This window comes from Melanotaenia boesemani, chromosome 3 (assembly GCF_017639745.1).
Source record: "Melanotaenia boesemani isolate fMelBoe1 chromosome 3, fMelBoe1.pri, whole genome shotgun sequence".
In the NCBI taxonomy this organism is placed as follows: domain Eukaryota; kingdom Metazoa; phylum Chordata; class Actinopteri; order Atheriniformes; family Melanotaeniidae; genus Melanotaenia; species Melanotaenia boesemani.
The window spans coordinates 12802711-12819776 of NC_055684.1; the positions used below are offsets into that span (position 1 = coordinate 12802711).

Below are 17066 nucleotides of genomic sequence, written 5' to 3' on the forward strand. Positions count from 1 at the left end.
TTTTTTGTAGCATAATTTATTGACTTTTTGTTGTTAAACATAATAAACACAAAGGAAAAACCACCTCCTCGATGTCAGTGAGTTTATTCCAAGTCATTTGCTCTCAGGAGAAGTCAGAGTACGGCAGTCTGAACGGGTACAGAGGCGAGTAACGCTGGTCATGCCACAGCAGCTTCTCCTCCAGAAACTTGACGGTTTCCAAGGTGAGGATGACGGCTTCGTGTTTCAGGATGCTGTGAACGTTCAGACCTGACGGAGAAAACAAAGTTACAAGTTAACATTTAAAAACATCATTTACTTATACAGCTAAATATAGAAACTACCTGAGCATCGGAGTGACAGAAAAACTTACCGATGGCAGGAATGATGTTCACCGTCTTTAAGCTTGCTGTGGCCTGACGGATGTTTTCAGGAAACTCTTCACACCTGTAAGCAACGAGAATCACCAGCGTCAGACCAGAGGGCAGCGCAGGGCGTCTGCAGCTGCTGAGGAGGAAACTTACACATCCACCATCAGCACCGACTGGCCCCAGTATCTGTCTCTGATCAGCTCCAGCAGGTACTGAGAGTCCGGCGTGGGGATGTTCAAGGAGTCCACAATGTGAAGGTAGTCCTGAAGAAACAGGGAAATTAATTAAAGGTCTACAGGAAAAATGTGAGAAAATTAAAAACAGGTCTGAAGAGTTTAACGCAGAACTGGACCTGTAACAAGGTGAACGCTGAGGCTCTGAAGCAGACGTCATGGTCACATGACTGAAGATGTTTGAGGCTTCGTTGGTACAACTGACCCCAAGGCAAGGCAAGGCAGTTTATTTGTATAGCACATTTCATGTACAGGACAATTCAAAGTGCTTTACATAAAACAGAGATATTACAGATATTTAGAATAGTAAAAGGCATCAACACATAATCACAATAAAATAATAAATTACATTAAAATGATTAAAAGCAAGATAAGTTAAAAAAAAGTTACCGTGCAGATTTCATGTATAGGCGCATGAGAAAAGAAAAGTTTTTAACCTGGATTTAAAAATGTCTACATTTGGGGAAAGTTTAATCTCCACTGGCAGTTTGTTCCATTTGTTTACAGCATAACAGCTAAATGTTGCTTCTCCATGTTTAGTCTGGACCCTGTCTGGACTCTGGTCTGGACCCTGGTCTGGACTCTGGTCTGGACAAGTTGACCAGAGTCTTTGGATCTAAGAGTTCTGCTAGGTTTATATTCTCTGAACATATCACAGATGTATTCTGGGCCTAAACCATTCTGGGATTTGTAAACAATCAGAAGGGTTTTAAAATCTATTCTGGGACTTACTGGAAACCAGTATAAACTGGAAACCAGTGTAAAGATGTTAAAACTGGTGTGATGTGTTCAGATCTCTTAGTCCTGGTTAAAACTCTAGCAGCAGCATCTGGATGAGCTGCAGATGTTTAATGCTCTTTTTAGGAAGTCCTGTTAAAAGACCATTACAGTAATCCAGCCTACTGGAGATGAAAGCATGGATGAGTTTCTCTTGGTCTTTCTGGGAGACTAAACTTTTAATTCTGTTGATGTTTCTGAGCTGGTAAAAAGCTTCTTAGTTAAGCTTTGACCCCAGAAGTGACTGATTTGAATATTTGGTGCCATTTCATTGGTTATAAGACGTGGTATACTCAGTGTTCCCTCCTTCATTTCCCTCAAAGATCTTGTATTGATGATGAGAGAGTTAAACCTTCAGCACATCCCAAAGATTCTCCGTGGGGTTCAGGTCTGGACTCTGGACTCCAATCCTTGTGTGAAAATGATGTCTCCTGTTCCCTGAACCACTTTTTTCACAATCTGAGCCCCATGAATCCTGGCACTGAGCCATCAGGGAAGATGGAAGAACCTGCTCATTCAGTATATCAGCTGACCTCATTCTTTGGACACATAATGTTGCTGAACATAGACCTGACCAACTGCAGCAATCCCAGATCATAGACTGCCCCCACAGGCTTGTACAGTAGCACTAGACATGATGGCTGCATCACTTCATCTGCTTCTCTTCTTACCCTGATGCTCCATCACTCTGGAACAGGTTAAATCTGGACTCATCAGACCACATGACCTTCTTCCGTGGCTCCAGAGTCCAGTCTTTATGCTCCCTAGCAAATTGAAGCTTTTTTTCCCGGTTAGCCTCACTGATCAGTGGTTTTCTTATAGCTACACAGCTGTTCAGTCCCAATGACCGATTCACTGTTAAACATCGCTCTGAGTTCTGCTGTTTTTCTTCCATCTGATTTCACCAAATGTTTAAAGATCACGATCATCATTCAGGATGTTTTTCTGACCACTGAGAAGCTGCTCCCTGCTTGTTGAAGCTGAAACGTCATCATCCATGCAGGAATCACCCAATGGGAAGCTCTTACCTCTTTCTACCCCACTAATTAAGATCACAGCCTGTAATATTCCCTTATTATCTTGACTGTTTCACTGTCATGTTTAAGCATATTTTTAAATCTGGTTTCAGTGTCTCATGCTTATTGGAGTCGGTGTTTGGAAAAAACAGAAACTCTGCACACCTCAGGTGAGACCAGCCCTGCTAAAATCCAGCTTATTTTTCTGGTAAATCCTGAAATAATTTAATAGCTGAACACACTAACAAGACACAGCTGTTTAATAATTTATTGCTTTAGCGTTGAAACTGAAATAAAAAAAAACAATGAATGAATCATTTGAAGGTTTGTCGCTGCTATAACTGCAGTTGACCACTAGATGGCACTGGTGGGCCTGGCTTTCAAGCTGTAAAGTTTTCGGTATAGTCAGGAAGAGGTCTCAAAAGCTTCATAATGCTTCAATCATCCATTAATAAATATACAGTCCAGTTCTGCAACTCAAGAGAAAAATGCAAAAACTTAAACTGCAGCGAACATCACTTTTCTATATACACACACACACATATACTATACATATATACATATACATACACACACGCATATATATATACACACACACACACATATATATACATATATACACACACACACACATATATATATACAAATATACACACACACATATATACAAAAAAATTTGTATAAATCAGACAGTTCATGCCTCCGCGTTGTCCATTAATTCATGATAATAGACACCTCGTCGGGCATTATCCTGCTTCGTCCATTAAGAAAGAAAAAATATTAAATAAATTATTAATGCATTAATGTTATTTACCGGTAAAATCCTAAGTTTTTTACAAGAAGCGGCTGAGTGGACTATTTCATTGTTACGCGTTGCCAAGGTAACCGCCTCTAACAGAATCTGCAGCTCAGCCGGCCGCAGACGTGACACAAACATTTCAGAGAGTGTGTGCAGCTCTTACAGCTTGTGTGTGTCCAGAGGATGATGCCACATTTTGTTTCAAACAGTCAAAGTCCACAGTGAGTTTCCTACATGCTCAATAAGCCTACAGGCTGCTCTGATCTGGCGAGTCTGCAGCCCAGCGTCTGAGTTTCTGTTGCCACGGTTACCAACTACTGTTTAGTCAGCGCAATAATTTACAACAATAAGTCTATTTGGCTGGATAGACTGATCTGTCTTTGTTTCTTGCTTTGTACGGCTTCATCGTGCGGTACTTTATGGTGACGTTTAATGTGACTGTAGAGATTCGTGGTGTTCCTTGTGGTGCTGCAACCAGGGCAAGACACACTTTACTATGCAACTCACACCGTTTGTCATCATCTGTCTTATGCTGGGCTCACACCAAACCATTCTCACGGTCGCAGACTAAAAATGGAAGTCTTCAGTAAAACTCCTAAGATTTCCTAGAGTCACAGCGCGTTCTCGTCATCTCGGTGGTTAGGTTTAAGCTGGTAATCTGCACTGTTTAACGTCAGTCTTTCCCTAGTCTTAGATCTGCGACAATATTAAACATGTCTGATATTGTCGCAAGTCGCAGTGACGAAACACAATCAACAACCAATAGATGAGCTCCGACAAAAGCAGAAACAGGAATCCTGACGGTGAATCCCGACAAAAGACGAACAACAGTGGATCGTCCAGAAAGAGGAGCGGATGGTTGTTAAGAAGTAAACGTCTACTGTGGATAATTTATGTGTTACAGTGTCATGATCTAACAAATGAGAGAAGAATAGAAACTCATTCATCCCTCCAGACTCTGATGAGTCGGTGTAACACCTGGTGGAGATGCAGAGCCACACTTAATGTGTGTGTAATGTGTAATTCCCTGGAGGGAAACTCTCCTTGTTTGCTTTGCTGTGGGCAGATCGGCCCTGTTCCATATCAACTGTCCAACATATCACAAAAAATGCAGCAAGAATCTAGTTGTAGTCTTGTAAATAGTGATTCACAGTCTTTGTCAAATCTCAGTCTGAGACTATGCTGAGACTTAAAACTCTAAACATTTGTCTTTAGGTGTGAGCTGGTAGTTTTCTAGAGTCTTTTGCAAAACTTTTAAAAGTCTTCTGGTGTAGGCCCAGCTTTAAATCTGAAATACTTCCACAACGCTGCCGAACGCAAACATGTTTTAGGTACAAGTTCGGCTCGGGTGAGGAGGGGGGAACTCTCGCCACTACCGCTTGGGTTTCTGTCGCTATGCATTTAAACCTCCTTCCCACAGACTTTCCTCTGCTTGAACTCTCGCTCACTCTTTCCAAACTCTGGCCTGCAGGCGGCTTCCTCCACTGTGTTGTAACGCCGCTTTACCATTGGCTGAGGAGGCAGCGACAGTGCTGCGTTTGGGGACGCTAGAAAAAATCCAGGAGGAAATTAGGAGCATTTGTTTGTGATGCAGCTCGTGACATAAAATGCTTTAGAATCGCTGTGTGTAGAACTGAGCTCACGTGTATCGAGATGGCGTTTTTTTAACGATGTATCGTGCAGCTCTACCACAAATCTATGTTATTTTGGAGGCTGTGGTTCAAAAAGTTTAGGAGCCACTTCTTTAGTGGGTCTGGAACTGGGAATCTCATCAAAGTGGAAGGAACCTTTGGGGTGACCTGAAGACAAAGGTCCACACCAGAAGACCATCAAGTCTGGAGGATTTTCCAAAGAATGGATGGGAAAGACTTCGGAGACGAGTCAGACGTGTTGATTTCTGGCTGTTTCCTTCGAGGGGGGTTTAACTCTGACCCTGGTAGTTTTTATGGAATAATTTATTTCTGTGTGCAAAGTAAAATAATGTGAACAGCCATAATAAAACTAGGATGTTTAAAAAAGCTGCATTCAAGTCTTTACTCTGTTTAACAGCTTGTGGGAAAAACTTTTATAACAAGGGGGCTAATAATTTTGTCTGAGATTAAAAAAAATACAGGGAAATATTTAATCTTCATCTTTTATTGATGCTTGGAAACCGAGTTTGGAGTAAACAAGAAACCCTGAGGGGGTTTGACTCACCTGAGCCAGTTTGGAGGTCAGCGCCACTTTGAGTCCCTGAACTCGGACTTTCATGGGCAACATGTAGTAATAACTAGTCGGTCCTCTTGGTCCATGAGACACCCCACCTGAGAGAAACACCACCCGTCAGACACGCCGCCTCCCAACAAAACAAATGTTTTTTTTCCCTCAGATTCACCTCCTCTCCATATCGGTGACCGGATGCTTCCGTGGCGAGCCCTTCCACTTCCTTTCTGTTTCCATGGCTTCCTGCCTCCTCCTCGGACCTCTGATCGGACCTTTGTGTTGGCGTGACTCTGAGACATTAAGACGACTGTTAGTGAGAGGAATATCCACAGCAGCTCGATTTTACACGTGATAAGAAACATGAGAGATTTACGCCCATTGTATGTCTGTATTTTTTGTTTTTTTTAAGTTACGTTACATCTGTGCTGTGATGGATTATTCTGGATTTGGGCATTAATAAACCATCTCACCAGCGGAAAACTGAAGCAGCAGAGATGATTTAATATTCACTTTAATTATGAGTTAACAAACAACAGATCAGGATTACACCGATGAGTCTGTAACTTACAATCCTTTTGTAATTCTTCTGCCATATTTCAACACTGTGTAGAACATCGAGCCTGAAGAGCAAAAACAAACATCAGTTTAAAGCTGAGAGGACTTTCAGATTTCAGGGTTTGATGTGTGTGAACAAACGTGACCTCGGCTGCACTGCGAAGACGTCCGGGTGGAGCTGAGCCAGACCCAGCGGCTCGCTGTCCTTCCTCCCCAGAGTGTCCACCCATGTCTGCACAGGCCTCAGGTGGGCGGGAACCACGGCGTCGCACCGCCTGAGCAGGGGCAGGGAGCAGTCTGCGGGGGGAGGAGAGCGCTCTGTTGGAGGACACAACAGCAAAAATAAGAGACCCGCACCACAACTATTCAGAGTTTAAGACGGGGTCTTCATCGTTTTTCAGACCTTGGACCCCAAACATCCAGAGATGGAGCAGGGGCCATCACACAGCTGATGTGTACTGCAGCCTTGTTTATCTCAGGGAAAATGTCATTAAGATATAAGTTTTGTTCATCAGACGTTGTCACTGTGCCGCAGCTCTGTGGGAAGTAAAAACTTCCAGATAGATGTTGGTAATTCCAGCAGACATGACGACACTGAAAGCCAGCGAAGCCCAGACTGGTTCAGTAGAGCAGTGTCTTCTCCTCCCTCAGAGGTTAGAGAAGAGACACATTTACAAAGCTCTTCTTCACCATCCTGACACCTTTCATGACTTCCTGTGAAGCATCCAGATCACCTGCAAGTCACATCCTTTACAAGCTCCATTAGCCAACTTTGTCAAGCAAACACACATTTTTCAATGCCATCTTCCACCTTGAAGGTAAATCCAAACTTTAGATAATTATCTGTATATTTTCCAGTCTTCTCTTGTTTGCATCCTTATCAGCTGCAGCAGGAGCCGCCTCACCTCGTGCATTTTGGTTTCTAGGTGGAGGAAATCTCTCTGTGCTTGTGGAGTTTTTTGGTTGGGTTACAAAACTTTCTATTTTCATTCAGGAAAAAAAAAAGCATACGGTTGGCATTCTCATCTGCTGGTTGGCTGTTGTGGGTCAGAGCTGCAGTGTTGGAACAGTGTTCTGACTGCATTCCTGATGTAGTAAACGATGTTTTAATAATCCGTCTCATTTATTTATTTTACAAAGGCATCTTCTTTTCACATAATACTGATGCAAACTTGTGTTTTGAGTCTTAGTCAGCTGGTAACGGATTAGGTCAATCATGGAGAACCTGGCAGAGTCAGCATGTAATGAGCTCCGTAAACAGGTCTAGACTGGTCTCCTGCTGGGAGTGAACTGGTTCCTAGCTTGAGAAATGCTGAATAATGTGTGACTGAAAGACAAAATCTTCTGCATCCATTTGCTATAATATGTTGGATTCATGTTAACGTGGATATAAATGTATGGAAAACTATATATATACATATATATATATATATATATATATATATATATATATAGCCAACAGGCTTAGAAAAGTTTTATTCAGACTTACTTAATCTCTCGGGATCGATGAGGTTGGAGGGCAGCAGTAAGTTTGGAGGCAGCGTTTTTTCACCGGAGAACGAAGAGGAGAACTGAAGAGAGGAAGAGGCCAAGAACATTTAACTTTATGAGCTGTAAAATAAATTAATGTGCTTTTGATTACCTCATCAGGGCATTTAAAACCACCTGCAGAATATTTGTGTCTGTGTTATTACTGTGTCCGCCTCACATCAGCTTCAGCTGAGCTGTTTACTGGTTTACTGTCCTCACAGCCAGAACCGAACCAGTTCCACATGTCTGAATCTGCTGCGACTTCGAATTATTTTAATTCAAAGTTGACAAGGTTTCTGTTTGTCACTGAGATTTCTTCACGTAAACCTACAGCTGTTTAAATTGTTTGCAAACAAAGCTAGACGTTTTTATTCTTTTATATATTTTGTTTGACTTTAGCTCATCACTTTTATTTCATCTGAGCCTTTACGACTTAGTATGCTGTCTCTGAATGTATTTTCCAGCCTGACAAGCTTGTTGATGAATGGAGCTGACGCCTGAAAATATTCTTTATCTGCGACCCAGATTCATCATCACTGTACTTTCAGGAGGAAACCAGCAGTTAGCTTAAACAACATGGATCACTCACCCTTTTAGCGACTCCTCTTCCGAAAATTAAGCCGGAGAATCGAAACATTTTGCAATTGAGGCTCATTTGGAAGTCAAGAACACTTATAATGCCCTCGAATCATTTTCTGACCAACATTATAGAAGGAATCGATTTACCTTTGTGCCTTCTGTGCTGCTTTTATCATGCTACCCAACTATATCTACCTTATCTCTTCATTTTTCCACTTTTCCATGTCTACCACCTATCTTGCCACCTTTTCTTCATCTTCCTCCCTTCCTCATCTTGCCACCTTTTCTTCGTCTTCCTCCCTTCCTCATCTTGCCACCTTGTCTTCGTCTTCCTCCCTTCCTCATCCTGCCACCTTGTCTTCGTCTTCCTCCCTTCCTCATCTTGCCACCTTGTCTTCGTCTTCCTCCCTTCCTCATCTTGCCACCTTGTCTTCGTCTTCCTCATCTTGCCACCTTTTCTTTCTCTTCCTCCCTTCCTCATCTTGCCACCTTGTCTTCGTCTTCCTCCCTTCCTCATCTTGCCACCTTGTCTTCGTCTTCCTCCCTTCCTCATCTTGCCACCTTGTCTTCGTCTTCCTCCCTTCCTCATCTTGCCACCTTGTCTTCGTCTTCCTCATCTTGCCACCTTTTCTTTGTCTTCCTCCCTTCCTCATCTTGCCACCTTGTCTTCGTCTTCCTCATCTTGCCACCTTTTCTTTGTCTTCCTCCCTTCCTCATCTTGCCACCTTGTCTTCGTCTTCCTCCCTTCCTCATCTTGCCACCTTGTCTTCGTCTTCCTCCCTTCCTCATCTTGCCACCTTGTCTTCGTCTTCCTCCCTTCCTCATCTTGCCACCTTGTCTTCGTCTTCCCCATCTTGCCACCTTTTCTTTGTCTTCCTCCCTTCCTCATCTTGCCACCTTGTCTTCGTCTTCCTCCCTTCCTCATCTTGCCACCTTGTCTTCGTCTTCCTCCCTTCCTCATCTTGCCACCTTGTCTTCGTCTTCCTCCCTCCTCATATTTCCACCTTTTCTTCATCTTACTTCCCTCTTCCTCCTGCCACCTTGTCTTCGTCTTCCTCCCTTCCTCATCTTGCCACCTTGTCTTCGTCTTCCTCCCTTCCTCATCTTGCCACCTTGTCTTCGTCTTCCTCATCTTGCCACCTTTTCTTTGTCTTCCTCCCTTCCTCATCTTGCCACCTTTTCTTCGTCTTCCTCCCTTCCTCATCTTGCCACCTTGTCTTCGTCTTCCTCCCTTCCTCATCTTGCCACCTTGTCTTCGTCTTCCTCCCTCCTCATATTTCCACCTTTTCTTCATCTTACTTCCCTCTTCCTCCTGCCACCTTGTCTTCGTCTTCCTCCCTTCCTCATCTTGCCACCTTGTCTTCGTCTTCCTCATCTTGCCACCTTTTCTTTGTCTTCCTCCCTTCCTCATCTTGCCACCTTGTCTTCGTCTTCCTCCCTTCCTCATCTTGCCATCTTGTCTTCGTCTTCCTCCCTTCCTCATCTTGCCACCTTGTCTTCGTCTTCCTCCCTTCCTCATCTTGCCACCTTTTCTTCGTCTTCCTCCCTTCCTCATCTTGCCACCTTGTCTTCGTCTTCCTCCCTCCTCATATTTCCACCTTTTCTTCATCTTGCTTCCCTCTTCCTCCTGCCACCTTGTCTTCGTCTTCCTCCCTTCCTCAACTTGCCACTTTGTCTTCGTCTTCTTCCCTCGTCATTTTTCCACCTTTTCTTCATCTTACTTCCCTCTTCCTCCTGCCACCTTGTCTTCGTCTTCCTCCCTTCCTCATCTTGCCACCTTCTCTTCGTCTTCCTCCCTTCCTCATCTTGCCACCTTGTCTTCGTCTTCCTCCCTTCCTCATCTTGCCACCTTCTCTTCGTCTTCCTCCCTTCCTCATCTTGCAACCTTGTCTTCGTCTTCCTCATCTTGCCACCTTTTCTTTGTCTTCCTCCCTTCCTCATCTTGCCACCTTTTCTTCGTCTTCCTCCCTTCCTCATCTTGCCACCTTGTCTTCGTCTTCCTCATCTTGCCACCTTGTCTTCGTCTTCCTCCCTTCCTCATCTTGCCACCTTGTCTTCGTCTTCCTCATCTTGCCACCTTTTCTTTGTCTTCCTCCCTTCCTCATCTTGCCACCTTGTCTTCGTCTTCCTCATCTTGCCACCTTTTCTTTGTCTTCCTCCCTTCCTCATCTTGCCACCTTGTCTTCGTCTTCCTCCCTTCCTCATCTTGCCACCTTGTCTTCGTCTTCCTCATCTTGCCACCTTTTCTTTGTCTTCCTCCCTTCCTCATCTTGCCGCCTTGTCTTCGTCTTCCTCATCTTGCCACCTTTTCTTTGTCTTCCTCCCTTCCTCATCTTGCCACCTTGTCTTCGTCTTCCTCCCTTCCTCATCTTGCCACCTTGTCTTCGTCTTCCTCCCTTCCTCATCTTGCCACCTTGTCTTCGTCTTCCTCCCTCCTCATATTTCCACCTTTTCTTCATCTTACTTCCCTCTTCCTCCTGCCACCTTTTCTTCGTCTTCCTCCCTTCCTCATTTTGCCACCTTGTCTTCGTCTTCCTCCCTTCCTCATCTTGCCTCCTTGTCTTCATCTTCCTCCCTTCCTCATCTTGCCACCTTGTCTTCGTCTTCCTCATCTTGCCACCTTTTCTTTGTCTTCCTCCCTTCCTCATCTTGCCACCTTGTCTTCGTCTTCCTGCCTTCCTCATCTTGCCACCTTTTCTTCGTCTTCCTCCCTTCCTCATCTTGCCACCTTGTCTTCGTCTTCCTCCCTTCCTCATCTTGCCACCTTGTCTTCGTCTTCCTCCCTCCTCATATTTCCACCTTTTCTTCATCTTACTTCCCTCTTCCTCCTGCCACCTTGTCTTCGTCTTTCTCCCTTCCTCATCTTGCCACCTTTTCTTTGTCTTCCTCCCTTCCTCATCTTGCCACCTTGTCTTCGTCTTCCTCCCTTCCTCATCTTGCCACCTTGTCTTCGTCTTCCTCCCTTCCTCATCTTGCCACCTTGTCTTCGTCTTCCTCCCTCCTCATATTTCCACCTTTTCTTCATCTTACTTCCCTCTTCCTCCTGCCACCTTGTCTTCGTCTTCCTCCCTTCCTCATATTTCCACCTTTACTTCATCTTACTTCCCTCTTCCTCCTGCCACCTTGTCTTCGTCTTTCTCCCTTCCTCATCTTGCCACCTTTTCTTCGTCTTCCTCCCTTCCTCATTTTGCCACCTTTTCTTCGTCTTCCTCCCTTCCTCATCTTGCCACCTTGTCTTCGTCTTCCTCCCTTCCTCATCTTGCCTCCTTGTCTTCATCTTCCTCCCTTCCTCATCTTGCCACCTTGTCTTCGTCTTCCTCATCTTGCCACCTTGTCTTCGTCTTCCTCCCTTCCTCATCTTGCCACCTTGTCTTCGTCTTCCTCCCTTCCTCATCTTGCCACCTTGTCTTCGTCTTTCTCCCTTCCTCATTTTGCCACCTTTTCTTCGTCATCTTGCCACCTTTTCTTCGTCTTCCTCCCTTCCTCATTTTGCCACCTTTTCTTCGTCATCTTGCCACCTTGTCTTCGTCTTCCTCCCTTCCTCATCTTGCCACCTTGTCTTCGTCTTCCTCCCTCCTCATATTTCCACCTTTTCTTCATCTTACTTCCCTCTTCCTCCTGCCACCTTGTCTTCGTCTTCCTCCCTTCCTCATCTTGCCACCTTCTCTTCGTCTTCCTCCCTTCCTCATCTTGCCACCTTGTCTTCTTCTTCCTCCCTTCCTCATCTTGCCACCTTGTCTTCGTCTTCCTCCCTTCCTCATCTTGCCACCTTGTCTTCGTCTTCCTCCCTTCCTCATCTTGCCACCTTTTCTTTGTCTTCCTCCCTTCCTCATCTTGCCACCTTGTCTTCGTCTTCCTCCCTTCCTCATTTTGCCACCTTGTCTTCGTCTTCCTCCTTTCTTCATCTTGCCACCTTGTCTTCGTCTTCCTCCCTTCCTCATCTTGCCACCTTGTCTTCGTCTTCCTCCCTCCTCATATTTCCACCTTTTCTTCATCTTTCTTCCCTCGTCCTCCTGCCACCTTGTCTTTGTCTTCCTCCCTTCCTCATCTTGCCACCTTGTCTTCGTCTTCCTCCCTTCCTCATCTTGCCACCTTGTCTTCGCCTTCCTCATCTTGCCACCTTTTCTTTGTCTTTCTCCCTTCCTCATCTTGCCACCTTGTCTTCGTCTTCCTCATCTTGCCACCTTTTCTTTGTCTTCCTCCCTTCCTCATCTTACCACCTTGTCTTCGTCTTCCTCCCTTCCTCATCTTGCCACCTTGTCTTCGTCTTCCTCATCTTGCCACCTTTTCTTTGTCTTCCTCCCCTCCTCATCTTGCCACCTTGTCTTCGTCTTCCTCATCTTGCCACCTTTTCTTTGTCTTCCTCCCTTCCTCATCTTGCCACCTTTTCTTCGTCTTCCTCCCTTCCTCATCTTGCCACCTTGTCTTCGTCTTCCTCCCTTCCTCATCTTGCCACCTTGTCTTCGTCTTCCTCCCTTCCTCATCTTGCCACCCTCCCTTCCTCATCTTGCCACCTTGTCTTCGTCTTCCTCCCTTCCTCATCTTGCCACCTTGTCTTCGTCTTCCTCCCCTCCTCATATTTCCACCTTTTCTTCATCTTACTTCCCTCTTCCTCCTGCCACCTTGTCTTCGTCTTCCTCCCTTCCTCATATTTCCACCTTTTCTTCATCTTACTTCCCTCTTCCTCCTGCCACCTTGTCTTCGTCTTTCTCCCTTCCTCATCTTGCCACCTTTTCTTCGTCTTCCTCCCTTCCTCATTTTGCCACCTTTTCTTCGTCTTCCTCCCTTCCTCATTTTGCCACCTTGTCTTCGTCTTCCTCCCTTCCTCATCTTGCCTCCTTGTCTTCATCTTCCTCCCTTCCTCATCTTGCCACCTTGTCTTCGTCTTCCTCATCTTGCCACCTTTTCTTTGTTTTCCTCCCTTCCTCATCTTGCCACCTTGTCTTCGTCTTCCTGCCTTCCTCATCTTGCCACCTTTTCTTCGTCTTCCTCCCTTCCTCATCTTGCCACCTTGTCTTCGTCTTCCTCCCTTCCTCATCTTGCCACCTTGTCTTCGTCTTCCTCCCTCCTCATATTTCCACCTTTTCTTCATCTTACTTCCCTCTTCCTCCTGCCACCTTGTCTTCGTCTTTCTCCCTTCCTCATCTTGCCACCTTTTCTTCGTCTTCCTCCCTTCCTCATTTTGCCACCTTTTCTTCGTCTTCCTCCCTTCCTCATCTTGCCACCTTGTCTTCGTCTTCCCCATCTTGCCACCTTTTCTTTGTCTTCCTCCCTTCCTCATCTTGCCACCTTGTCTTCGTCTTCCTCCCTTCCTCATCTTGCCACCTTGTCTTCGTCTTCCTCCCTTCCTCATCTTGCCACCTTGTCTTCGTCTTCCTCCCTTCCTCATCTTGCCACCTTGTCTTCGTCTTCCCCATCTTGCCACCTTTTCTTTGTCTTCCTCCCTTCCTCATCTTGCCACCTTGTCTTCGTCTTCCTCCCTTCCTCATCTTGCCACCTTGTCTTCGTCTTCCTCCCTTCCTCATCTTGCCACCTTGTCTTCATCTTCCTCCCTCCTCATATTTCCACCTTTTCTTCATCTTACTTCCCTCTTCCTCCTGCCACCTTGTCTTCGTCTTCCTCCCTTCCTCATCTTGCCACCTTGTCTTCGTCTTCCTCCCTTCCTCATCTTGCCACCTTGTCTTCGTCTTCCTCATCTTGCCACCTTTTCTTTGTCTTCCTCCCTTCCTCATCTTGCCACCTTTTCTTCGTCTTCCTCCCTTCCTCATCTTGCCACCTTGTCTTCGTCTTCCTCCCTTCCTCATCTTGCCACCTTGTCTTCGTCTTCCTCCCTCCTCATATTTCCACCTTTTCTTCATCTTACTTCCCTCTTCCTCCTGCCACCTTGTCTTCGTCTTCCTCCCTTCCTCATCTTGCCACCTTGTCTTCGTCTTCCTCATCTTGCCACCTTTTCTTTGTCTTCCTCCCTTCCTCATCTTGCCACCTTGTCTTCGTCTTCCTCCCTTCCTCATCTTGCCACCTTGTCTTCGTCTTCCTCCCTCCTCATATTTCCACCTTTTCTTCATCTTACTTCCCTCTTCCTCCTGCCACCTTGTCTTTGTCTTTCTCCCTTCCTCATCTTGCCACCTTGTCTTCGTCTTCCTCCCTTCCTCATCTTGCCATCTTGTCTTCGTCTTCCTCCCTTCCTCATCTTGCCACCTTGTCTTCGTCTTCCTCCCTTCCTCATCTTGCCACCTTTTCTTCGTCTTCCTCCCTTCCTCATCTTGCCACCTTGTCTTCGTCTTCCTCCCTCCTCATATTTCCACCTTTTCTTCATCTTGCTTCCCTCTTCCTCCTGCCACCTTGTCTTCGTCTTCCTCCCTTCCTCAACTTGCCACTTTGTCTTCGTCTTCTTCCCTCGTCATTTTTCCACCTTTTCTTCATCTTACTTCCCTCTTCCTCCTGCCACCTTGTCTTCGTCTTCCTCCCTTCCTCATCTTGCCACCTTCTCTTCGTCTTCCTCCCTTCCTCATCTTGCCACCTTGTCTTCGTCTTCCTCCCTTCCTCATCTTGCCACCTTGTCTTCGTCTTCCTCCCTTCCTCATCTTGCAACCTTGTCTTCGTCTTCCTCATCTTGCCACCTTTTCTTTGTCTTCCTCCCTTCCTCATCTTGCCACCTTTTCTTCGTCTTCCTCCCTTCCTCATCTTGCCACCTTGTCTTCGTCTTCCTCATCTTGCCACCTTGTCTTCGTCTTCCTCCCTTCCTCATCTTGCCACCTTGTCTTCGTCTTCCTCATCTTGCCACCTTTTCTTTGTCTTCCTCCCTTCCTCATCTTGCCGCCTTGTCTTCGTCTTCCTCATCTTGCCACCTTTTCTTTGTCTTCCTCCCTTCCTCATCTTGCCACCTTGTCTTCGTCTTCCTCCCTTCCTCATCTTGCCACCTTGTCTTCGTCTTCCTCCCTTCCTCATCTTGCCACCTTGTCTTCGTCTTCCTCCCTCCTCATATTTCCACCTTTTCTTCATCTTACTTCCCTCTTCCTCCTGCCACCTTGTCTTCGTCTTCCTCCCTTCCTCATATTTCCACCTTTACTTCATCTTACTTCCCTCTTCCTCCTGCCACCTTGTCTTCGTCTTTCTCCCTTCCTCATCTTGCCACCTTTTCTTCGTCTTCCTCCCTTCCTCATTTTGCCACCTTTTCTTCGTCTTCCTCCCTTCCTCATCTTGCCACCTTGTCTTCGTCTTCCTCCCTTCCTCATCTTGCCTCCTTGTCTTCATCTTCCTCCCTTCCTCATCTTGCCACCTTGTCTTCGTCTTCCTCATCTTGCCACCTTTTCTTCGTCTTCCTCCCTTCCTCATCTTGCCACCTTGTCTTCGTCTTCCTCCCTTCCTCATCTTGCCACCTTGTCTTCGTCTTTCTCCCTTCCTCATTTTGCCACCTTTTCTTCGTCATCTTGCCACCTTTTCTTCGTCTTCCTCCCTTCCTCATTTTGCCACCTTTTCTTCGTCATCTTGCCACCTTGTCTTCGTCTTCCTCCCTTCCTCATCTTGCCACCTTGTCTTCGTCTTCCTCCCTCCTCATATTTCCACCTTTTCTTCATCTTACTTCCCTCTTCCTCCTGCCACCTTGTCTTCGTCTTCCTCCCTTCCTCATCTTGCCACCTTCTCTTCGTCTTCCTCCCTTCCTCATCTTGCCACCTTGTCTTCTTCTTCCTCCCTTCCTCATCTTGCCACCTTGTCTTCGTCTTCCTCCCTTCCTCATCTTGCCACCTTGTCTTCGTCTTCCTCCCTTCCTCATCTTGCCACCTTTTCTTTGTCTTCCTCCCTTCCTCATCTTGCCACCTTGTCTTCGTCTTCCTCCCTTCCTCATTTTGCCACCTTGTCTTCGTCTTCCTCCTTTCTTCATCTTGCCACCTTGTCTTCGTCTTCCTCCCTTCCTCATCTTGCCACCTTGTCTTCGTCTTCCTCCCTCCTCATATTTCCACCTTTTCTTCATCTTTCTTCCCTCGTCCTCCTGCCACCTTGTCTTTGTCTTCCTCCCTTCCTCATCTTGCCACCTTGTCTTCGTCTTCCTCCCTTCCTCATCTTGCCACCTTGTCTTCGCCTTCCTCATCTTGCCACCTTTTCTTTGTCTTTCTCCCTTCCTCATCTTGCCACCTTGTCTTCGTCTTCCTCATCTTGCCACCTTTTCTTTGTCTTCCTCCCTTCCTCATCTTACCACCTTGTCTTCGTCTTCCTCCCTTCCTCATCTTGCCACCTTGTCTTCGTCTTCCTCATCTTGCCACCTTTTCTTTGTCTTCCTCCCCTCCTCATCTTGCCACCTTGTCTTCGTCTTCCTCATCTTGCCACCTTTTCTTTGTCTTCCTCCCTTCCTCATCTTGCCACCTTTTCTTCGTCTTCCTCCCTTCCTCATCTTGCCACCTTGTCTTCGTCTTCCTCCCTTCCTCATCTTGCCACCTTGTCTTCGTCTTCCTCCCTTCCTCATCTTGCCACCCTCCCTTCCTCATCTTGCCACCTTGTCTTCGTCTTCCTCCCTTCCTCATCTTGCCACCTTGTCTTCGTCTTCCTCCCCTCCTCATATTTCCACCTTTTCTTCATCTTACTTCCCTCTTCCTCCTGCCACCTTGTCTTCGTCTTCCTCCCTTCCTCATATTTCCACCTTTTCTTCATCTTACTTCCCTCTTCCTCCTGCCACCTTGTCTTCGTCTTTCTCCCTTCCTCATCTTGCCACCTTTTCTTCGTCTTCCTCCCTTCCTCATTTTGCCACCTTTTCTTCGTCTTCCTCCCTTCCTCATTTTGCCACCTTGTCTTCGTCTTCCTCCCTTCCTCATCTTGCCTCCTTGTCTTCATCTTCCTCCCTTCCTCATCTTGCCACCTTGTCTTCGTCTTCCTCATCTTGCCACCTTTTCTTTGTCTTCCTCCCTTCCTCATCTTGCCACCTTGTCTTCGTCTTCCTGCCTTCCTCATCTTGCCACCTTTTCTTCGTCTTCCTCCCTTCCTCATCTTGCCACCTTGTCTTCGTCTTCCTCCCTTCCTCATCTTGCACCTT

General features: G+C 46.2%; 1 protein-coding gene across 1 annotated transcript; it reads right to left on the minus strand.

Annotated features, from left to right (window-relative positions):
- Positions 1 to 21: 21 nt before the first annotated feature.
- Positions 22 to 8185, minus strand: LOC121636297 (39S ribosomal protein L4, mitochondrial-like). Its single transcript, XM_041979691.1, has 9 exons — positions 8052 to 8185; positions 7422 to 7503; positions 6079 to 6250; positions 5946 to 5997; positions 5550 to 5667; positions 5372 to 5478; positions 504 to 613; positions 353 to 426; positions 22 to 249 (listed from the first exon to the last, which is right to left on the minus strand). The coding sequence occupies exons 1-9, from the start codon at positions 8115 to 8117 to the stop codon at positions 104 to 106; spliced, it is 927 nt and encodes a 308-aa protein (XP_041835625.1). The 5' UTR covers positions 8118 to 8185; the 3' UTR covers positions 22 to 103.
- Between the last annotated feature and the right edge of the window lie 8881 nt (positions 8186 to 17066).

Excerpts from the sequence above, each read along its gene's own strand:
- LOC121636297 (XM_041979691.1), bottom strand. The coding sequence starts at position 8,117 with ATGAGCCTCAATTGCAAAATGTTTCGATTCTCCGGCTTAATTTTCGGA. Across the intron at positions 5,479-5,549 it reads GTCACCGATATGGAGAGGAG|GTGGGGTGTCTCATGGACCA; the intron begins GTGAATCTGAGG and ends TGTTTCTCTCAG. Across the intron at positions 614-5,371 it reads TGACCTCCAAACTGGCTCAG|GACTACCTTCACATTGTGGA; the intron begins GTGAGTCAAACC and ends CTGTTTCTTCAG.